This window comes from Botrytis deweyae (genome assembly GCF_014898535.1).
Source record: "Botrytis deweyae strain B1 chromosome Unknown BDEW_040, whole genome shotgun sequence".
NCBI classification, from domain to species: Eukaryota; Fungi; Ascomycota; class Leotiomycetes; order Helotiales; family Sclerotiniaceae; genus Botrytis; species Botrytis deweyae.
This window is the reverse complement of record NW_024066247.1, coordinates 41,114-65,096: the sequence shown is the minus strand read 5'-3', so window position 1 is coordinate 65,096 and position 23,983 is coordinate 41,114. Positions and strand designations below refer to the sequence as shown.

Sequence of the window (23,983 nt, the reverse complement as noted above, 5' to 3'; positions counted from 1 at the left end):
TCAATTCAAGCTTGAAGGATAGGCAAAGTACACATTTTTAATACTGGGATCGATACTAAATTCTTGTTTCTTGATTTGTTTGTATTCCGTTGACTTATCTATCTTTCTGCACTCATTACCCATGCATTATATCTTCATCTGTTCATGCCAATCCTCAGCATTCTTACGGTCTCTATTGCTCAAGCCTTCTCCAACGTGCGAGTTCGCTACAATGCTTTTTCGTACCACTATCCTTCTTCCACGTTACCTGCATATTCCCATCTCCACCAATCTTTTCTACCAATCTTCCATAATCCACTTGATCTCAGATATATCATTCAAGCTGGAACAAAAGACCTAACCACCACGTTATTGGCTGGAATTGGATTCTGTATACCCAAAGCAACACCCGAGGCACGATATGAGAGAACAAAGTCCTTGAATTTTGCAAATTCAGGTTCCTTTAACATTCGCTTCCACTGGTTACCCGACTTGGATGCTGTGAAGTAAAGTTTCTCTAGCCCTCTAAACCATGTCCAGAAGTCGTCATTCAAAACTGGCGCGCGAAAGAAACATGCTTGCAAATCAGAATCATCAAGATTAGTACCTTTAGTGGAGACTTCGCGAATATCTAAAAATCTGACACAGGCAAATCCATTGGGCAATAAACCCTGGACATGTCGCAACCATTCTTTAGTTTCGTTGTATCCCCAGGCTGGCATTTTATTGAGAAAGGTAATCGACGCAGTGTCGATCTTAGGGTTGAAGATCAAGGGCTTCGGGTTGCGAGTGCCGTAGAACCTAATCATCGCGTCGCACTGAGGCTTGTTGATAGTAACGTACTTTATGTTCCAGTATGCTAGACTGTCTCCATTTACTCGAAAGATAGCTGGGATTGTAATAAATCTATACTCCTGTCGGCGACCGGAACTCTTTGATTGGATTAAATCAAAATTGACCGTTCTTGGTCCCGGTAAAAAGAACTCGTAGATCATATGTTTGATCTCGAGAGGAGCGGCATGGAATGGACTTCTTTGGCTTGGATCGATTGGGACAGCGGGAGGAGGGTTGAAATCCTATTGTTATGGGAAGTTAGTAATTCTCCTCGACAAAGGCGCATACATGCTCATGGGGCTTTGCATATTTCGACTTACTGAAAACATAATGCGATACTGAGTGCTGTGACCATTGGGAACAGGAGCAGCATTGATCGCATTGTCATCGGCATCATCGTCGACTTTGTTCTCTCCATCTTCTCCTTGAGGAGAAATAGCGTTATCGGCAGAGATGACATCATCCATCATATCTTCATCTGACATTTCGATGTCGTTGTCAGCTGTATATGCGTTGTTTTCTTCGTGTGAAGAAAATGTGCCATCGGCAGGGACGGTACCATCCATAGTTGGTGCGTCAGCCATCTCGAAATCGTCGTCGATCGCATACTCTCTATTGTTCATTTGATTTTGAGAAACCGTGTTGCTGTCATCGTGGGAGCCGTCATCGTGGGAGCCACTATCGTGCATTTGATTGTGGTGGAGCATATCGCCGTCGATGGGGGAGCCTCCATCATGCATTGAATTTTGAGAAATCATATTGTCATCATGGGAGCCACCATCTGCCATATGATCATGAGAGAACATGTTTTGATCAACGGGGAAACCTTGATTTTGCAATTGAAAACGCATATAATCGGGGCCAAGGTAACCAAAGTCGACTCCATCTACAACCTTGTGGGTCATTGTTGCGGAATTTAGAGGTATCGAGAACTCGAGAGAACCCGCAGGATTTGGATTTATCGAGTTAACAGTAGAGAGTTTCGAATGTCGAAACTATCAATAAAATAAAGGAAGGAAGTAGAAATGTTTCCAAAAAAAAATGCTACCAAAAGTTTTGGAATTAAATCTTGATATCACAATTGGAGTTTGTGCGTTTGGACGTGGTGGTGGGAGAGGGTGTTGTATGGTCTTAAGCGATTTAATTCAATTCTATTCTATTATGAACTTCGTTAATTTATTTGGTATAGATCTCATCTAAATAATGAATGCTTTGCTCAATAATCTGTTCACTGCTCTTTTCACTGTTTGGTCCACAGCTCCACTCAATGCGCCATTCAACGCTCTCTTTACAACTCTCTCCACAACATCGTTCACGACATTTCTCAATACTCTTCTCACTGCTCCTTTTACTACCTTCCCATCTCGAATCTCCTCTTAAGTGTCCAACCTCCGTTACAGCAACACATCTCATCCATTTCAATATTCAGATAGGTATACGGATAGCTAGATAGATTTTGCGGGGAAATATCTTCCTCGCGGTAACATGCACTTCATCCCTTTCAACATCTCAATATCTAGATATCCACACAACTCTCTGAATCAAACAAGCACAGGATTCTTGCGAGAGAGCATTGTTATCATGGTAATACCTGTATTCATACACATTCACACACACATCCATTTTATTAGCATCTACGTCTCCCGATCCACAGATCTCCAGATCTCCAGATTCCCGAATCCATAAATGATATAAACGGGAAAGGTGCCTCTTACAAGGTACGGAGTACGGGATGCGGAATGCGGGATGCGGGGTGAGGGAAGTGGGGTACGGAGATATCTTCATGATAGTAACGGATGAATGTGGAGATTTTATGGGCAGAGTGAAAGTCAGAGTTGGATGGTGTTATAAGGTTATGAAATAGATTTATATTGTATAGATGTTTATAATGTTTTTAATGTAATAGCTTTCGAATTTCTCTTTTCCTGTTACCTTTTATTTACCTCAGTTGATTAAATACCTCTATCATTGTATTAAACTACCCAGAGTAATAATTCTCCTTACTAGATTTTCTATGCGCAAAATTTTAGAAATTCGGGTAATGGTGTATGTAGTATAAAAGAGTGTAAAATTGTTTGGTGGGATTATTGACATTGATCAATACTTGTTAAGTTAGCCTTGAAGCATCCAATATCAACAGTGAGTATATAGATTCATGGGAATCTCTTAATCTCTTCAAGAACTATTTCATTATACCAAACGTCATCTTTTTCAGACATTCATTCAATTTCCAGCTTTCAATGTCACTCACACATCGCAACTTGTTATGGTATAAAAATTAATTAAAAGTATTATATGTTTTAAGAATATCCTGGCATCCTTCTTTCTGGAGGGCTGCAAATAAGCTGGGTTAAGGTTATCAATCACACTGCAATTTTAGCGAGAATTTGATACTGTGCATTTCTGAGTCCATGCAATAACTACTGCTGTGTGCCGTCGAATATGGCTTGGCTGTTCGTGATTCCTCCCGTCTAATACCTCTTAACTCTCTTCCTCCTCACTTCTCGCCCAGAAAATATTTTCCCACTTCAACCAGCTCCTCTTCTCCACTAACATAATGAGGTACCTATGTATCGTATCAGCCTCCTCCGTGTCCCCAAGTGACAGACAGCACATCTCATGATACAATTCGCCCTCTCCTGCAAATTCCAATATTTCCGCATATTCTCCGCCCCAAAGCTCACACCTCTTCTTCTAGATGTAAGATTACCTACCCATCACACTTCCCAAAACAAACTCCCCATCAAATCTTTCACTTGGAAAGCGGAGTTCCGTCTCGCTAGTGCGACACTTCTTCACATACCTACATATCGATACATTTCGTCTCATCCATATGAATCTCACAGTGCCGACCAACAAAACTCTGACACTCGCGCGGCCATCGGGAAAGAAGTGCGGCTCTGCGATTACATGGTGCAGGGTGAATTGAGTACCTAACAAATCGGCGAGATGGAGGAATGTGTGGATGGATGGGTGGCTAGGCATTTGTGATTAGTGCAGACGCTATAGATCTCGATCCACATCCTGCGAAATTGCTATGCGGAGGAGGAATTAGTTTCTCAGTGGTATTCTGGGTAGGCGGTGAGATTCGATCACGTCGAGTCTTTGCGAATATGGATGGATATCCATGCGGTCTCATCTCTCGAAGTAGCAATCGCAGCGTGCTACGAATCATTCGGGAAAAAAATGGTCTTCTATAAGTTTCCATGCATTTTCGCTATGCGAATACCTCGGTTTCGATACAGTGTCCCTCGTGTCTCCAATGTTGCACTCGCTGTCGAATGCCCCCTTGGGTAGATCGCCACTCGCATATTCGCATTCGGTTAATCTATCCTGACATGATGGTTTCTATAAAGATACTTCTCGGATAAACATAAGATATGTCCTTTTGATATAGCTACCTACAGCTCTGAATAGAACTTATTTGAAAGCCATACACAAACCTATCTCCAAGATCCCCATAAGATTCAATATATAAGTACCTAGGTACCTAAATAATCCTACTTAAATCCATATTACCAAACTCCAAACTCGCAATTCTCAAAAAAATTATCAATATAGTATTAGAAAAACATAAAAGAATATAATCCATCACAAGGATCAACTAACCTTATTATTATTATTATTACCTACCTAGGTACAAATCTATAATAAAATCATAATAAAATCATAATAAAATCATAATAAAATCATAATAAAATCATAATAAAATCATAATAAAATCATAATAAAATCATAATAAAATCATAATAAAATCATAATAAAATCATAATAAAATCATAATAAAATCATAATAAAATCATAATAAAATCATAATAAAATCATAATAAAATCATAATAAAATCAAAATAAAATCAAAATAAAATCAAAATCAAATCAAAATGATATCAAAATAATACTTCCCAGTTTTCTCGCTTTCTCTCATCATCCCATCCATCCATCTATCCATCTATCATAGTACGATTTAGTTTTTTTTTTTTTGGAATCAGTTTTTTTGGAATCAGGCTTAGCTTGTAAGCCAAGTTATAATCTCACACAAAACCCAGAAACTCTTCCCCTTCCACGCTATCTATCTATATTTTCGAGTCGGTAGTTTTCAATTGTGCAGGTATGTTTTATCGTTGCCTCCTTGCCTCCTTGCCTCCTTCTTACCGATATAGTTCTTCCTAGCTATCTCTGAATTTATCATATCCCAATGGACCCCCTTCATTTCTCTTTTTCCCAGTTACGCATCTGACCACCCATAAACAATGACATACAAACAAAAGCACCCTACAGAAAAAAGCCCGTTTACACAAAAAATTCATATGTATTTTGGGTATTCGCATCATTCGCTATACTACTACTCTCTTCTGATCTCTTCGCTCACTCACCCCCTCCTGTAGCACATAATATTCCATACAAACACACCTCCAATCTCTCCTCTCTTCCCTACCGCTCTCAGTGCTAACTAACCATCAAAATACAACCCCCCAACACCATTCAAATGCAACGCAAGCAATGCTTTCCCTCATCACAAACCATCTAAATACAAGCCAATCCATTTTGTAAAATACCATATATGCACGCGCTTCCGTAATTTTTGAGAATTCCTTATTTCCCAACTTCAAATATATTTTTGAAGCCCACAACCCCATCCATAAACTCCCCCCAAAGCCAAATTCAAATACATAGAACTCCATGCACGCTCAAGGTTTTCTATGTGAGATAGCCATGAACAAAATGTAGCAGTAGATTTTGCGAGGGCTCATGATCTAACATCCTCAAAACTGTAAAACACTTATTATTCAACGCTTTCTCTGTCTCTTTGCCGCTTCGCTTCTGGTTTGTCTCTCTTCCTCAACTGCCGGTGGTAAAATAGGAGCCGCTTTTTTAGTTTGCTTACGATTCCGTGGTTGCTCCGAATGTAAATGACCCAATTCTTCAATTGCCGTATTGTTGTGCCAGGATAAGCATCGATGAGCTGTGTGATCAACATGAGGTTGTTGTTTTCCACGAGTCGACATTCGCTTGTGACTAGAATCGATACTCTTTTCATCGCTAGGGTTGAGATATTCCTTGCGCTTTTCCATGTGAGTAGTGATCTTGTCCTTGTAAAGTTGGAGTTCTTTTCGAAGTTTCAACTCGTTATTTCCACGGGCATCAAGCCAATTGAGTAATCCCTCAACTGACTCAGGATCGTCATAGTATCCCCACTCACGAGAATTGAATACGTGAGTATTACCTTCCTCCATAACCTTTCTTTCCGGTACAGTCAGGTTGAATTTGTAACGATACTCATCTTGCCACTCAGGTCGCATTTCGATATAACCTTCACGCTCAAGATCATCTGGTCCTTGAATCCAGATGCAGCCGTTGGCATATCCAGCATCAGCAGTAGAGCTGGTAGGAAGACCGCTATATGGCATACCATTGCGCTCAAACCAATAATAGCGATTCCAGAATCGATCCTTACCAAGTACACGAGTACGAGGGCAATCAGCTTCTCGAAGGTCATTATCAAGAATGGCAATTTCTTCCTCGCAATGCTTGATCTCATCATGCAATTTCTGAATGTCTTTGAGAACTTTTGTGAGTGCCTTGGATTGTTTAGGAGCCTTCGGTTCAGCTTCTGCTTTTGCTTTCTTCTCCTGCTCGGCCTCACGCTTACGCTTTCGCTCTGCTGCTCGATCTAATCCACGGCGTAATGATCGAGTTGGAGGAGCCTCTCCATCCGAATCCATGATTTCATCTCCATGAGAGTCCTGAACCTCGTCCTCGGCGTCGACCATGGTTACATCTCCGTTGACGCTGACTGAAGCTTCTTTCTCTGCAGGCTTCTCTATAGCTGGTGCCGGACTTGGCTCGGGTGGTGGTTCAAGTGCTTTGCGCGTTTCGTTGAGCTTCTTGAGAGCATCATGACTAATACAGTTAGTGACTTCCCCTCAGAATGATATTGGATAACTTACGCATCCTTCTTATCACGCTGATACTTTATCTTTTCTTTTCGGAGCTCTGTCATGTGTTCACTACTCTCTTCCATGTAACCACGAATTGCTTTAGTCTCCATAGTAAGCATGCAAATAATTTGGAGCGCCTTGATGCGAAGGTTAACGTCAAGTTTAGCGTACTGTAGGCGAGCAGTTTCCTGTGTTGGCTCCGAATCGAGGGGGGCGAGCTCAACCAGGAGTGCTTCACAAGCGGCAAAATGCCTCTCATCTTTCGAAAGTTGATACAGGAGGCCGACCATGATAGCTTCCCATCCACCATTTTTGAAATCACGTTTTCTTAGCTTCTCGATCCATTCAAGACTATCTTCCATCTCTGCTGCGCGATGAGGGTTGACTGGTTCAGCGGGCTCTTCGGGAGGTTGTTCTGCGGCTTTTTGTAAAGCTTCTGCCTCAGCTTTTGCGAGACTACTTCTAGTAGCGCGTCCCCTAGGTTTTGGCTCTGGCTCTGGTGTAGGTGTTGGCGCGACGCTGGCCTCACCATTAGATTCCTCTTCGTCGTCTGACTCCTCTATTTCCGGTAACTGAATTTGTAGCTTTCCATCATCGGCTTCCGAATTAACCAAGATCTTCAAAACAGCACAATGAATTTCGACAAACAGTTCGCAGTCTACATCTTCAGATGTAAATTGTAAGGCTTCGACGAAGTCGTCAAAAGTGAACGAGTCCAATTTGAAGATTTGACAGTAAACATTCAAGGTGTCCCAGGTCTCTAGCAACTGGCCAATAGATGACATGTGAATGCCATTACCCTCGGCCTTTGGTTTTCCTATCATCATTGGATTATCTTGCGAAAAGTATTTGATATCGGGTCGTTTCGGTCCATCAACTCGGGGAGGAACTTCCAAATCCTCAATTGGGTATTTGATAGGAGGTGGTGGAGGAGGAGCTGGAGGAAGCGAAGCAAGAGGCGCAAGCGCAAAGCTAGAGTTGTGAAAATTCTGGAAGTGGGGTCCCGCTTGTTGTGATTGTCCATTGACTTGAAAGGTGTGAGACATGAAGGGAGGAGCTTGAGGATGAGAATTGAATGGAATTTGAGGAGGGGGATTGTAATTGGGGTGGGGATGAGAAGGATGAGGAGGAGGAGGGTGAGAATTGAATGGAATTTGTGGTGGATTGTAATTGGGATGGGGTTGGGGGTAGAATTGATGAGGAGGGAAATGTGCAGGGATGAAATTCAAAGGAGCTTGCTCTAAAAATGGCTGCTGCTTACCCTTTGCTAGTTGGGATTGTAGCTGCTTGCTTTTATGGCTTTTGGGTGCTGGCTTCAACTCCGGGAGTCTAGCTTGTGGTCCATTTCCTCCATGAAAGCTACCAATCATATTATCAAAATCAGTCCCTCCCGATTTTTTCTGAGATTGATGCTGCTTTCTTTCTGCAGCTTTACTCTCATATCGAAGATGTGGAGGGATCCTGGTGTCGATATTATAAATAGCAGCCACGTCGTGCTTCACCAGCCATGGCGCGCCAGTCCATGCCTCTCTCGTGACGGTTTTCTTAATAAAAGATCGCAGAACTTGCTTCGTGAATATCTTGCGATCACGAGTAATATGCTGGTCATCCACCACTGCTTCTTCATTTGGTCGACCATCCAGACTAACGAAATATCTCGTCAAAGGTACGCTTAGCGTGCCATTTTCCAGAACTTTGCTTCCGAAGTGCGTCTTTTCTCTAACAGTGCCAGTAAGTCGATCGCCTGAAACTACATGAACTGTAACGGCCTCGCCAGGGAAATAGTCGGATCTGAACTCTTCGAAAATAATGTCCACCAAAGTATCGATTCGGGAAATAGTTGAGAATTGTACACGTCTTAGAACTGGTTGCTTCAACGGATTTGGGAATGCCTCTTCGACTTCTTGTGCGCCTGCCAACTTTATAATATGTTAGCCTTTCCCCTTCACTAGCGCGATGCGATTCTTGGAATTCCCGTACCTCACTCTTAAGTGCATCGAAGAAAGTTAACTGAGAATGACCAGAAATTTGGCAAATGAATTTATGCTAGAAATCGTTAGTAAATATTGATAGCTAACTACTATTGGGTAAGTTTCGAACCTGTCTATAGAAATCCATTCTATTGTTGTTAGCGCGGGTCCTCGGAGGGGTTTTAGTGAGGGGCAAAAATGTCGAACTTACCGGCCTAAGTATTGCTCATACTCCAAGAAATACTCTCCAGTAGCAGGAATTAGCCAGACCTGTGACTGTTATTAGCCAATCTGGGATGATAGTAAATCTTTGGGGTAAAATCGAGTTTGTACCTCTGTGTCTTCATTTTCGACATGCGGCTTCGGTACATATTGCACTGGCTTCCTCTTAAAGAGAACCTAAGGAAATTTAGTCATGTTTGTAACCTTTGAAGAGATGGAGATTTGAATCTTACCATTGTTATATTGAGTTATGGTCAAAGGGCATTGACCAAGCAGAAAATCCTGAGGGGGGGAGAGAAAGAATGTTAGTTTCTGATATACCCCTCCATGGAGCAAGTGATATGCTTTGCGCCAAACTTATATAAGAGTTGAAACTCCTAAAAAATCGGTGGTGGTTTGACCTGACGGTGACGTGGAGTGGAGTATTGTAGAAAGGGTAATTGTGATCACCCTTCCACCGTTTGGGTAGTATTTGTGGAAGTATATCAATATCAGCAGCTAAACTTACAGATAGAGCTCCAGACGCGTCCAGGGGTCTCGGTACGTGATATAGAAATCCTCCAAACTTGTCGAGTGGATGTGGTGAGTTGATGGTTGATGAAATGTGTTGATTGTTACGCGTTGTAAGAGTTGACAAGAGGAGGAAGAAGAAGTGGATTGGGGAAAAGAAGAAGAACATAAGAAAAGGTCGGGAGGTTGTGCTTAGCGTGGGTGTATGACATGGATACGGACTAGTGAGGACGGAGACCAATTCGAGAACTCGCGACCCATACCCATATTCAATTCTCTTGATTGATATAAATTCTTCAGATGTCATGAATTAAACAACTTTCCTGTGCTCAATATGTAGCCAGAGATGAGATCTATTAGATGAATGTACATTGACCAGTTTATCTTTTGATTTGACCCAGTAACCACAAATATATGATTTTGGGAGAAATATTTCCAACTAATAGCCATTTCTCATGTAATGCTCCTCGAATTTCGACCTAACTGCCAAGGACTCGGGAAGTGCTTAAAAGTGCTCGGATGCAATTCTTCTTCTTTGTTATTGACTTTCTATCGGTTCTTCAAGGCAACATTCACTCGTTTGAGCCGTACCGGTGTATACCGTGTTGAGTAGTGGTCTGTTGATATCGTCCCAAGGGTTCTCTCTAGATTCAGGGGGGTGAAAAGAACGGCTGTATTGTTCCTCTACACGATATACCAATTGATTCTTGGTCATGGCTACTCTAGATCATGTTGTCGTTGCTGACGGTTCTTTAAAAAATTAAATCATGACTGATCAATCTACATAAAAGTCTCACAACACACAAAAGTTTTGCCAGAAGAAAATCCGGGCGGATGCCATCGTTGGCAATTGACTAATAGGGTTTAGCGCATCCGCTAAGCCAGGCCACGCTTTTGGAACAACCCAACCTCAACTCCCGAGCTTTGTCCTTCGAATACCCTACCAAATCCCTTAGGACACCAGATTTGCATGATTCTAATATTTTCCTTGAGAAAAGATCGAATCAATTGGAATTCACGATAATTTCTTATGAAAACATGATTATCGCATAATATCCATAAATAGGGGGGCTGATATCCCTGCAAATAACGGTTCTGAATGTTGACATTGATGTTATCTCTTCCTTGAACGTCTGCACTTCTGGTACCTAGTTGAATGCATCACATCTCGAATTGAACATGGCTATATCCCGTCCAATGCCAAATACTTTAACGTTTGTTTCTAATTCTTTCTAATCTCTACTACTCCCTCAATCTTGCTATAAGAGCGTCCTTAGGGGGACCATATATTAGATATATTCCCAATTAAGACTATCATCGGATAGCTAGATTGTTATTCTCCCCCTTAGACTTTCAGTCTGAGATGCTTATTACAAGATTACTGAACACTTGACTTCAAAATTCCTCCTCTCTCCCTCACTCATTCACCACAGCACATTCATCCCCACCCAGGCCAATTCACTTGCAAATTGCTATTTTGAAAGTCAATTTTGATCTTATATTACTCACGCCTACCAGTATCTAGAATGATCTAAATCTCCATTGTATAAATAATAGCTCACTCATTCTCAATATCAAGCACTTAACCTTTCATCCCCAACTCCCCCTACCTTCAATCTTCCTCCCACCCACACAGTTATTCTCACTATCCTGATCTACCTTCATTGGGATCTATACTCTTCTTTGACCATCTTCAACCTTCCTCCCACCTTTCATCTTCTAGCTCGACTTCATACTTTCTAATTCTCAAATATTCGTATAACACGAATCTTTTGTCTAAATTTCGCTTAGGCACTTGTGCGAAATTATCAACTCAAAGCATATTCACAAATGTCATTCTAGACCCTTGCTGCACTATCAATAAAGTCCAAAACTCCTCAGAAACAAAATGGGTATCATTGACTAATCTTAACTTTCAAAATATACAATCAAAAATCCAATCCAGCTTCCCACAACTCCAATTGCCGAGTATGAGCTCGTGAACATCAGCGGCAAAAACTCCAGTTTATTACCAAAGACGATTCGATGTAGCAGCGAACAATATAGTATCAACGGTATGCTAACCGCAATGTAGAGTGTGCTAAATCTATCTAGCAAGAAGATTCTAGATTTTGACGCTGGCGCTAAGCGGTCAAATGCAAGGAGAAACAAGATAAGCCAGAAAATTGTGTACACAATTTTCGTAGGAAATTCCGCGGCCGTAAAAAGCAAAGGAAACAAGGAAACATGACCAGCCACAGCCAATGGTCGAAATGCTCCAAGGAATCGACGATCCTTTAAGGCGATTAGGCTGAAAGGTATAATGACCAGGAGAATTGCTTTTTCGTGAACGTGCCAGCTGAAAAGAAATGAAGAGTAAGCACAGAGGGTTACACCTCCGATGAAATTGTCCCACGTAGGGCTTTTGTAAAGCTTGAACAGTGGAATGAAATCGAAAATGGCTGTCAAAGCGAAAGTCATGCCTTTGGTCACTTCGGGTAATACGGCGAAGGAAGTGTTCCCAACGAGACCACGGGTCACACTATTGACAGCCGTTTGATCAACAGCGAGGCCGAGTTTAGGGGCAACTGTACTCGTATTAGTAACCAAATTGAGAGTATCGAAATTCGAGATTCGAAGTTCGAGCATCTTGAGATTTTGTTTGGGTGAAGAAAGACTTACTAGAAATTAACACTCGATCAGTGAAAGAGTACATAGCCCAGATGTTTGGAGCCCAGTAAGCATGACACAGGCCTCTTCCAAATGGAAATAGTCTGCTAACAATTTGAGGCATTTGACCAAAATATACAAATGGTCCAAATGCAACTCCAAATACTGCTAAAATACTAACTGCCAATTTAAAGGCATTTCCAATTTTTATATCAAACGGACGCTTAGGCCCAAACTTAGGCCCAAGACAGTATCCGGATAACAAAAAGATGAAATATGCTGGCGCAAGATACAGGTAAATGTGTTTGAGGCAAAGCAATATTGCGAAGAGTATACCACTTGCTAGTTTGGTCCCCTCATTTCTAGCCATGACTAAGGACAATAAGAGGAGACCGTACATAAAACCATTATATTGGAAGTGGATATGATCGATAATGAGTAAACCTGGCGAGAGTAGAATTGAAAGGGCCGCTGCTTGTGAAGGTCGTTTTAAATTGGAGGGGGCAGTCTTCACAAAGCTTGGGGATGTCAATATTGAAATGAGTCGAGGATCAACATCACTTACAGGTGAAGCGCATATACCAAAACTAACTCTGTTGCAATGACACTTGCGCGTTGGAAGTAAATGGTTTGCCAGCTGTCATACTCCAGATTCTTCACCACCAACATCAACGGGTCAATCCATTCTGCGAACTTTGATAGGAACAATTCGAAATATGCGAAGAAGGGTGGATAATCGAGAGTCCATTCTGAAGTCTTTTCGATATACCACTCGTTCAATGGCAAACTATTCGTGATGGCGAGCCAATTTCTATGAACTTCAAAGTCTGTAGACTTGCTGCGATATCAGTCAGTACCCTAGTCCCATTGAAAACTGGACGAAAGTCGGTTTGTGGAGGGGAGGATAGAGAGAACTAACTATGCTGGAAACAACAATATCTTGAAAGCCGTAGCTACCACTGCACATTGTGCAATTGAAGGATATAATTCTGCCATCTAGTCATACCCCATATGAAGATCGGATTGTGTGAAATTGCTTTTGTATGAGAGGGAACTCGATTCCAATGGATGAAATGGAATTGTGGTCTCAAAATCAATCCATGTGAAGTAACATCTTGGTTCCACTACATGACGGAATTTCTAAATGCCGACATTTATATTTGGAGCGACTCGGTAGCTGGGAATTTCAATTATTTACTCGTTGATAGCTGGGTATGTGTATGCTCTCTTCAATATTCGATATCAAATCAGAAAATTGAGATATTTAATTCAAATTGAGATCGAGGTATTGAATAGCTGTTGGTGTATTCCGAAGTAGTAATTTTTGTATTTTTTTTTTATACTGGATATTAATGCTGTAATTTGATCTTTAAGTATCAATATCAATGTCAATATGAGTGTGAATATTAATGTCAATGTTTTCAATATATATATGGTTTTGAATGAGTAAAGAGTATATAATGTGAATAAGGTGTGAATGAAATGTGAGTGAAATATAAGTGAAATATGAGTGAGGTGTGAGTGAGATGTGAGTAAGGTGTGAGTGAGGTGTGAATGAGGTGTAAGTGAGGTGTGAGTGAGGTATGAGTGAAATGTGAGTGAGATGTGAGTGAGGTGTGAGTGAAGTATAAGTAAAGTGTGAGTAAAGTGTAAGTAAGATGTGAGTGAAGTGTGAGTGAAGTGTGAGTGAGGTGTGAGTGAGGTATGAGTGGTGTGAGTGGTGTCTCGAGTGTGTACCGCTTTTTCTGTCTTCTCCGTACATCGACATGGAGAAAATGCCGAAATCCCAAAGCTCTTCCCCTGGTACATTCTGACACCAAGACATCAAAAACTCATTCGAAACAGCCCACCAAACAAGGATGATAGAAACATCAGAAACACCACACCAGAAATAACCAGAAACACCAGAAACACCAGAAACATCAAAACCTTCCCAGACAGAAACAATCCATAGAAGGCGAGAAAGCTTCCATCCGTTCAGAGAAGCCTTTCTACCAATCCTCCTCCCGCACTCCTCCCATATATCCCCAACTCCCCGTCGCAACAACATGGATCCAGCTTTTGTCCCATCGGAAATAGCTCTACGACATATCATCAATCATAAATTCACCATAGAAATTGGCCCTTCCATTCAATCATTGGGGAAACCCATTCGCAATCTGCTTCTGACTCTGGTGGGAATTTATTGTGTAACCAATATAGTTCAAAGTACATTGCAATCTGTCTTCCACTTGAACCGAAGCCGAAAAGAAGATTAAGCTGTGTCTCTATCATTGGGTGTATCTATTCTTCTTCCATATGGTATCTCACATCGAAAATCGAAAATTGTTCCGTTTCCTTCAAATTTCAAAAATCAAAAGTTCAAACCGCAAATTCCGCAAATTTCTCCCGCGAGAAAGTGGCCTGGGGGTACGGAACGGAGTACGAGCGAGCCATTGATCAATTAATCCTGCCAAGTGTCTACATCAATAATATTAAACACAGTTATTCGGAAGGTTACATACAGTAAGGATTTAAACCCTTTTGATCGTACTCGTCCATTCATTGTCTGTCCTCTTCATGAACATTTGAATCTTCCTCCTGGAATTGAGGAAATTATCTTCAAGGACGCTGGCAGTTCTTATTCTTATTCGGGGTGGTTACAAAAGAACAACTTTAACTCGTCAAGAATTAAGGAAAGTTCTCGAGTGTAAACACAATGTATTTCTTCAAAGCATCCCTTACTTCAGTCGCCGCATTCGTCGCATATACCCAAGCTACATATCTTAATAACGATTTAAGTTTCGGTCATGATGGAAAGTAAGTCTATGTCAAGAATTCAATCTCCTCGTGTCCATGATAATATATGTATTAACAATTCTAGGATCTCTCCAAATGGTCGCGCCATTCCCAATTTTCATATGATAGGACAGCCAAACTATCCAGATATCCTCAGTAATCGAATCGTTCTTACACCACCTGCACCAGGAAATCAAAGAGGTGCTGTATGGACGGAAAAGAAGTTGCAACATTCACAATGGGCAGCAGATATCGAATTTCGTGCTACTGGTCCGGAGAGAGCAGGTGGTAACTTGAATATCTGGTATGCTAAGAATGAGGATATCAAAGTCTCAAGCATATACACGGTCGGAAAGTTTGATGGGTTAGCTTTGGTTATTGACCAATATGCTGGATCTGTAAGTTTCTGTATCTGCGATCTACCTTGCGCAAAATATTAATATCATTTAGGGTGGTTATATTCGTGGATTTCTGAACGACGGTACAACTGAATACTCTTCTCATCACTCTGTCGATTCCCTCGCATTTGGCCATTGCCCCTATTCCTACCGAAACCGAGGTATCCCATCCAAAATTCATATCCGCCAAACTGCCGATAACTTCAAAGTCGAGGTTGACGGTGCCTTGTGTTTCCAATCCAATAAGATCAAGCTACCTTTAGGTTATGTCTTTGGAGTTACTGCCGCTTCTGCAGAAAATCCAGATTCTTTTGAAATCTTCAAATTTGTCGTTACAACCGATTCCCATACTCCAGATGATCAAATTCAAAATCCAGGGAATCAAAATCAACAACAATTCCAAGCTGCCAATAATCCACCCCAAGCTGCCAATAATCCACCCCAACAACAGCAAAACCAACATGGTCAACAACAAAATCAAGGAGGACTTACCATGGATACACCTGGCGAAACTCCCGCATCAGACTATAAATCCTCGGATGCGCAATTCGCAGACCTCCACAATCGTCTCCAAGCAATGATGAAACATATCACAGCTCTTAACCGCGATTTCTCTCAATACCAAGCAAACTCCATTTCTCGTCTTGAAGCTCTTAATGGAAATCTCAATACTCTCTCCTCCACAATCTCTAGACTTGAATCCTCTCTCTCAAAGCTCGATTCTGTTTCTGGTCTGGAAAGAAATCTGAGAGAGGTAGCCAGTGATGTTAAGAGCACCAAAAAGGAATTACATGAAGCATTGGATGCGCATGTATTAAGTTTGAAGCAGAGAGTGGCGGAAAGTCATGGCAGTGTACTTGGAACGGTGGGAGAAGGATTGAAAAATCATAGATCAGGGATCGGATATGCGGGATTGGCGTTTGTGGTGGTGGGTAGTCAGGTCGGATTGATTGTCGCTTATGTGTTGTACAAGAAGAGGAAGAATGGGGGACATAAGAAATATTTGTGAGGTTGGGAATGATGGATGATGAATGATGGAAGAGGAGGGTTAGGGAATTGTATATTATAGTATAGGGACTGAAGGTTTCGGAGGCGGAAATGCAGCGTCAACTCGTACCTGGGAGAGATGGATAGTAGAGTATGTAGTGCAAGGGATTGGAATGGAAGTAGTGTAGAGAAAATATCATGTTTCAGTATTTACATAGTATACACGACTGACCATATTGGAATTTGTATTTATTTCTATCTATGTGTGTTTCGTATGTAGGTATATATCTACTTGTTCATTCATTTATTTCATTCATTCATTCATTCATATAACGTTTGGAAACAATTTTCCATCTCTGATCTACTACTTGTCTTTTAACTTGTCAGCTTATAAGGAAGGTTTTATTCGAGTTTTTGCTGGATGCTGGATGCTGGATGCTGAATAAAATAGAAATAAGAAAAAGAGAATGAAAAAAGAATAACATAAAATCGAAATAAAGAAGGGGATGGAAAAAAAAAGGGAATAGGAATAGAAAAAGTAAAAAGGGAAAAGGAGAAAGGGAAAAGGGAAAAGGAGAAAGGAGAAAGGAGAAAGGGAAAAGGAGAAAGGAGAAAGGACGAAGGAGAAAGAGGGGAGAAGAGGGAAAACTGAAAGAATACATAACTAGTATGAGTCGTATCCTGGGATATACATAAAAGTATATAAGGTTAAGTATGCAATAGGGTGGGTATAAGGGTATACGATTATAATTATACAAAGTGATTGTATGATATAATATAGATTGAGACAATTATAGGGTTCTTGAAAGGGGGGGAGCTCCGGAGGTTGGTACGATTTTGAATATGAATATGAATATGAATATTGCTGGGTGCTGGGAATAGGGAGGGATGTGGAATGGTGTGTGGGATTTTGAATGTGGATTTTGGATTGGTGGTTTGGATTGGTGTTTTGGATTGGTGTTTTGGATTGGTGGTTTGGGGGGAGGGGGAGTGTATGTTTGTTTGTATTGAGGATTAGATATTGGGGATTGGCGATTGAAATTCACATTAGGATTTAGAATTTGTGTGCTGGAAGTGAGAAGTGAGTAGATTTTGTAGATGAATGGATGGATGGATGGATGGATGGATGAATTTGTTCTTTTGAATTTCAATTTTCTATCTAGATGTACGAGTGTAGTAAATTAGTAAAGGTAGATAGGTAGTGGGTTAGTAAGTAGGTAGGTGTGGGTAGATAGATGGCTTCTTTGAGATTTGCTTATAGATTCTATGTGTCTCTGCTGGTGGAGGTGGTCGTGGTGGATGTTCATGTCAATACTACTACTGCTATGCATGGTTGAGTGATGCGGAAGACAGACAGAAGTGGAGGAGATATAAGTATATTCAGCCTCTCTCGAGAATGTAAATGTAAAAGTAGGGTCTTCGAGTACCCAAGTCATATAAATCTAATTATCTACGGTCATATAACATAAATCTACACCAACACAAAAATCCTATCAATCTTTAAAAGCAAGAATGATGTAAACAATCTTACGCCTTTCCTGTATAATGCAATAAAATATCCTCCCATCCTTCTATTTTCATAAGCGGGGAATGTCTAGCGGAAAGCTTGACATGTGAAAACGGATCACCTCCTATTCAGCCCCCTTGGTCTTCTTAGTCCTCAACTTCATCAACAAGAACACCAGCGCATATCCACTGAAAACAAACAGCGCGCAAATTCCCGCATCCCTCCACCCATAGGTATAGGTCTTCAAATTCAAGGTTTGCAAATAATCGGTTCCGGTTGTGTACTCACAAACTTTGCATCCCTCTGTCGCATCTGGGTTTATCAGATTTGCCGCTGCCCCCATGCCCTGCATGTACGAAGCTAGATACTCGCCACAGGTACCATTGGCAGGGTTGAAGATGGCGAACTCGGATTCGCGACATGTGACGGGGTGATCCCAGGTGGAGAAGACGAGGAGAGAGCCCATGAGATAGTTGAAGGGATTGAGGTAGTACAGCCAGTATCTCCAGAATTCGGTGATTTGCGCATATGGCACGAGAACACCACAGAAAGAGACCAAGGTTCCGATGACGAGAGGGTTGACCAGCGAGGCGAATACTTCGTTTGGTGCGTACGCGGCGACGAATTGGCCAATTCCGGTGTAGATGAATTCATAACAGATCATGACGAAGAGAACGGATCCTGCTCTGTGGGAATCGGATGGGAATCCAACAGTGTAGTACCAGCAGACGTAATAGAGGATAGCGCAAACAACAAGGTAGGGGAGTTCGGAGACAACGTTTCCGGTAGCAAAGGCCCACCAGGAATACATCTTTGATTTTTTCTCTCGCACTTCGTAGATATCTCTTCGTTGGATGAAAAGTGGTTGCAGTTGAGCCATGACACCCGGTGCGACGAAAATGAAGTTGAAAACCGTGAAGAGACGTAATTGTAGATCGCCGACCGAATCTTTGATCATCCAGAAACTGAATCCGTTGAAGAGTGCAGATCCAATATGCAATGCGAATTTGTTGTTGATGTAATCTGTATTGCGGTAAATGGATACATTCATGCGCTGGGTGACAAGTTTGAGTTGTTGCCACATGGGGGTTGCGAATTCAAAGCCATCGTCGGTTGTTCCAGGGGGTGCAGCGGCAGCAGTGTCAATGATTCGATCGAGTTCCTTAACCGTGTATTCATATTCGGGTGAGTTGAGCCAGACATTATTCCAATCTTTTCCTTTACTCAAAGCACCGGAAACAACGTCAATCATGTGTTCAGCGGGATTAGAAGATTCGGGACAAGGGGCATCGTAACGTGCGAAGTATTCCTTGATGGTTTTGGAATCCTCGCCGATGTCGCCGAAATAGACGGTCTTACCTCCCTTAGCGAGGAGCAAGAGAGAATCGAATTGAGAGAAGAGTTGAGCGGAAGGTTGATGGATAGTAACCAAGATAGCTTGACCGGCATCCGCCAACTTCCTCAAGAAACGCACTGTATTGAAAGCAGCTTGACCATCCAGACCAGAAGTTGGCTCGTCCAAGAAAATGAGAATAGAGGGTTTAGAGACTAGTTCCACGCCAATCGTCAAACGTTTTCTTTGCTCGACACTCAATCCTGCTCCGGTTTTGCCAATCAACGTGTTCTCCATATCGTGCATTTCCAAAAGATCAATAATCGTATCGACATATTTCAATTTCTCGGCGTCGGGGACGGTTCTTGATTGTCTGAGAAGGGCAGAGAATTCTAAGGCTTCGCGTACGGTGGCAAGTGGTTCGTGTACATCCAATTGCTCGCAATAGCCTGCCGAACGTTGAAACGAAACAGTGAGAGGTCGGCCATCAACGAGGATAGAACCCTTGATAGTACCATCTGTCTTGCGTTGCGCAAGTACGTCAAGGAGTGTCGTTTTTCCGGCTCCAGATGATCCCATAAGTGCACCCAACATACCCGGTTTAACCCAACCTTGTACATTGTCCAGGAGAACACGATCGCCGGATGGAGTTTTAACAGTATAGGTAAGGTTCTTCCAGGTGAAGACAGAGGTGTTGCGCATCAATTGATTACTGGCTTCGTCTTCCACTTTGGTATCTTGAGACGTGGGGCGAGAATTCTCTTGACGTTTTTCCTGGATACCTTGAGATTCCTCATCGCCTGCATTGGCAGCCTTGAGAACTGCAGTATTTTTGTGGGCCTTCTCTCTTGGGATCAACAAGACTCCTGATTTACCTCCATTCGCACTCCAGTTGCTTGTGGAATAGATGGTTAGAGCAACAAACAAAAACCAGAAAGCCCAAATAATACCAAAGTTTCTCCAGATGTTGCTCGAAGAGTAAGAGAGTGAGTTAAGATACTGTTCTCCAGTAACACTGGTAGCTCCAGGTAGTGCTCCTCCCACACCAGCACAAGCTTGGAACGTCAAATCTGCGTATCCCGGTCCATTAGGCACCAAATTATTCGCAACACAAGGAATAATCTGATCCTTGAATTCGTTCGCCAGAATGGCCGAAAAGCCATAGGCAAGAGGGTCGATCCAATAGATCCACACGAACCAAGGATGCATGTCTGGTTTCCTAATCATGTATCCCGTGTACATAATCAGAGCACTGATCAAGAACCCAGACACTTTACTCGCGGCGTCGAATGTGGAAAATCCAGCACCGATGGCGCGGAAAAGTGCAGTCACGCACATGGTCGCTGCGAAAATAAGAATCCAATAAGTGAAGAATGCACCGGCATCTTGACGCAATCCAACCATGAAATACATGACGAGTGAGAAGTGCGAGATTTGCACGAACAGAACGGGGATGTCAGCAGCGATTTGAGCGATACAGAAGGCGGCTGGATGGTAGAGTGCAAATGCTTTATGTTTAGCGAGGACAGGACGACCAGAGAATGAATCAGTGACTTCGGACATGGCGAGGAGAGCATTGAAGAGGAGAGAGAGGAAAAGAGCACCAGATTTGACAAAGAGACCGCTGGAGTTGGCAGGGGCATTGTAAAAGAGAGAACCGGCGATGAGAGCTTGAACGAGAGTAGAAAGTTGTTTGATGATGAAGGTTGCTTTGTCTCCCCAGATGATTTGATATTGACGAATAACGCAAGCTTTGACTTGGACCATGAAACTAGTGGTGAGAGGAGAATTCTTGCCGAGTTTAGGACTCTTTTCGTATTGTACAGATGTGCGGAAATCCTCGGTTCGTTGTTTGGCAATTGCGGTAGTGGGATAGTCGTATTCTTTTTCCATTTCGTTCTTGATGGGATGGTTACTGTATGCAGCGAGAATCTCACCGGCGGTTCGGGGGAATCGATTGTGGAATTCATCTCTGATTTTGCGCTCAGTTGGTACCTGGAGTAAGATGAGATTAGTATGAAAATTGAATGTGATGATGAGAGAAAGAGCATACCGTAACACCGGTCAAGAAATCAGCAACATTAGCAGAATCATCACAGATGAAACCCAACTCCTCCATAAAAGGTCTTGCCTGTTTCCTTGGTCCATAATAGATCTGCTTGCCCTCGTCCAAAACCAAAACTTTATCAAAAAGATTATAGATACCATTACCAGCTTGATAAAGCGTAACGATACTGGCCAATCCAAATATATCCGTCAATGCTCTAATAGCTTTCGTGTATTCCAAAGCGGTACTAGCATCCAAACCTCTTGTCGAGTTATCCCAACACATTACACTTCCTCTGGAGGCAAGCATCTCAATAATCGAAACACGTTTACGCTCACCACCGGAAACACCTCTCACATACTCATTTCCCACTTTGGTCTCGTGAGTGTGCGAGATACCCATACTCCTGAGTAGGAAATCGCGATTTGCTTGCTGATATTGCTCGGGGGTACTGACGTCTGAAGGTAAATGGAATGGAACCTTCATTCTCGTGGCGAAATCAATGGTTTGTCCGACAGTGAGGGTAGGGAAGAAAAGTTCTTCTTCGGTATTCATGACGATTTGTCCTCGGTATTGTTGTGCTTCAGTATGGGTCAATGATCCGAAATGTACATCACCCGTGACCTCTGCATATCCGCCTCGATTGTTTGAAAGCATCTTCAGTAGAGTCGTGCATCCAGCTCCAGGTCTTCCAAGAACCAATAACATTTCTCCGGGTTTAACGCATCCATGAGCATTGTCGACGAGAGTCCTCAAAGGTGGTTTTGCTCGTCCGTCTTTGATTATTTGGGGAATGTTGAATTGCGATCCAACATTCTCATTGATAGCTGCATCAGCTCCAATGCCCTTGACCGTTAAATTCTTCCAAGTTACACCAAGATCTCTTCCTTTGGCTTGATCTTTTTCACTCTGCTGTCGCATAGCTTGAAGTTCAGGCATCAGGCTCCAATCTTCAGCCATACTCTTCTCGCCCTTAACATCTTCATCGGAACTATCGTAAGCTCTCTGTCGTTTTCGATCCGAGAAAGCGGATGATGATGAAAGTGCTCTTGTGAGTGCACCTCCATGTCCTTCGTGTGGTCGAACAATCGAGGAGAAACCCTCAGGTTCAGTGGCTGCCATGATGGCAATTGAAATCTTGATGTGGAACTACCAATTGGTAGAAAGCAATGAATTAAAACAAAAACAGTGTATATAAAAAATTACTCGGAATAAAAGGTCCTCAAATAGAAGTTGCCAAAAATTAATACGTAGGAGGCTTATTAGATACCTTCCAACAAAGGAGCAGTGAATAATTAAGTAGTATTTCCAATATTAGATCGGAAACCCCTTGATGTAAATATTCAGAAATCAAACCCACAAAAAGAAACCAACGAAAAATTAAAATACCGAAACTACGAGCTGTATTCGAAGTATACGAATTATCTACGCCAAAATGCAATCGGCCACTCATCAAATTTTCCTTTTCCACAATCCTCTCGGACAACCAGAATACCGACAGTGCGTGAGGCACGGGCTAACCCCAGGTTGACTTGTATGACAATAACAATCAACTTTACTTCGAAACGGAAACTTTCCCATAGATTAAGCGGATGATTAAGCGGATGATAAATCTTATATCGGTCAATATTATTAAAGTAAAAACTCAAATAAAAATGAATGCAGATAAAGGCTTAAGACCGAGAGCCAACACTTTTAGGTTTTAACAAAGGGACCAGCCCTTCTCCCTTCTCCCTTCTTCCTTTCCCTCAAGTAAAAAGTAGCTGTTCTCGCTGTTGTACGCGAGACTAAGTTCTCAGTACTTCACAGAATTGTCCGCAGAAGTCCGAGCAAGACCTCGTTCTAGCGTTGATTGCTGCATTGCTCCATCATTTCAAGGCATTGAACAGCCCTACCGTGATCTGTCAAATCAAAATGAAGTACCATGCTCATCAGATATAGGCTGTTATCTAGAAATCTAGAGCCAAGATGCAATGTGAGATCTATGAGGTCAAGACTATAACTGCTGAGTAGATTCCAGTTTGTCAAAACCATCAAAACTGTTGATTGTCTCATCTTTATTTTCAAAAACTAACTTTTTTTGACATAACATTGACCGTCCAAACTTCAATGCCATCAATGGTACGAGTGAATAGGAGGGGGATTAGTGATACACAAATCGAAAATGTTGTTCTCACCGTAATCCCGTTCCTCCCTCCCCTTATCATTTTCCGTCCGAACTTCACTAACATGTCGTTTTCTGTCTGCCTTACCTCCGCACCGTGAGTAATCTAATATGCTCGAATTCACCTATCTCCGTCCCGATAAGAAGATTAACAAAGGGGCTACTCAGCCTCTAAATATCAATTAACTCCTAGTGCATACGTGCAACGCAGTCTTCAAGCCTAGAATTGTTCTTCAGCATCCAACAGATAAACAAAAAGGAATCTTGGTACTTGGCAACGGAAAATCCAAAAAGCCCGTGATTTCCGTGCTGTGTCACTACTAAGCCTAGTTAGCATTAGCTCGTATATCCTTGTTCGTACTCGCGGTAGTGCATCATTACGGACTATCAATTATGCGTTGGAATTTCCGTAGAAGCTTTTCTTAGAAATGCGTTTGCTTCCGTACACCGTGTTGCTCAAATAAAATCGATTAATTGCGCAATCATTAATCCGTATACGACTCACTGTCCCAAAAGAAACATATATCGTACACGATAGGGAGTTCGGAATGAATTGTAAACTCGCTAGTTTAGCTAGTCGCTTCTTATGGCTAAGCGCCAGATGAGAAATCCCACCACACTATCCGTAACAGCGCATCACTTAACACCCCACTTGGTTGTCAAAAG

General features: G+C 42.0%; 5 protein-coding genes across 5 annotated transcripts; 1 reads left to right on the top strand and 4 right to left on the bottom strand.

The window, feature by feature from the left end:
* Window positions 1–317: 317 nt before the first annotated feature.
* EAE98_010762 (uncharacterized protein) lies at window positions 318–1,718 on the bottom strand (the record flags this gene model as incomplete). The annotated part of the gene is made up of 2 exons (XM_038958384.1): window positions 318–1,055; window positions 1,134–1,718. The coding sequence occupies 2 exons, from the start codon at window positions 1,716–1,718 to the stop codon at window positions 318–320; spliced, it is 1,323 nt and encodes a 440-aa protein (XP_038805209.1).
* Window positions 1,719–5,600: 3,882 nt separating this feature from the next.
* EAE98_010761 (uncharacterized protein) lies at window positions 5,601–9,180 on the bottom strand (the record flags this gene model as incomplete). The annotated part of the gene is made up of 8 exons (XM_038958383.1): window positions 5,601–6,714; window positions 6,762–7,779; window positions 8,014–8,671; window positions 8,733–8,798; window positions 8,853–8,871; window positions 8,934–8,992; window positions 9,056–9,121; window positions 9,178–9,180. 8 exons carry the CDS (start codon window positions 9,178–9,180, stop codon window positions 5,601–5,603), a joined length of 3,003 nt encoding a protein of 1,000 aa, XP_038805208.1.
* Window positions 9,181–11,362: 2,182 nt separating this feature from the next.
* Window positions 11,363–13,099, bottom strand: EAE98_010760 (uncharacterized protein; the record flags this gene model as incomplete). The annotated part of the gene is made up of 4 exons (XM_038958382.1): window positions 11,363–12,021; window positions 12,116–12,621; window positions 12,669–12,941; window positions 13,023–13,099. The coding sequence occupies 4 exons, from the start codon at window positions 13,097–13,099 to the stop codon at window positions 11,363–11,365; spliced, it is 1,515 nt and encodes a 504-aa protein (XP_038805207.1).
* Window positions 13,100–14,801: 1,702 nt separating this feature from the next.
* On the top strand, window positions 14,802–16,288 carry EAE98_010759 (uncharacterized protein; the record flags this gene model as incomplete). Its single annotated transcript, XM_038958381.1, has 3 exons — window positions 14,802–14,902; window positions 14,967–15,279; window positions 15,332–16,288. The coding sequence occupies 3 exons, from the start codon at window positions 14,802–14,804 to the stop codon at window positions 16,286–16,288; spliced, it is 1,371 nt and encodes a 456-aa protein (XP_038805206.1).
* Window positions 16,289–17,897: 1,609 nt separating this feature from the next.
* Window positions 17,898–22,275, bottom strand: EAE98_010758 (uncharacterized protein; the record flags this gene model as incomplete). Its single annotated transcript, XM_038958380.1, has 2 exons — window positions 17,898–21,101; window positions 21,160–22,275. The coding sequence occupies 2 exons, from the start codon at window positions 22,273–22,275 to the stop codon at window positions 17,898–17,900; spliced, it is 4,320 nt and encodes a 1,439-aa protein (XP_038805205.1).
* Window positions 22,276–23,983: the final 1,708 nt, after the last annotated feature.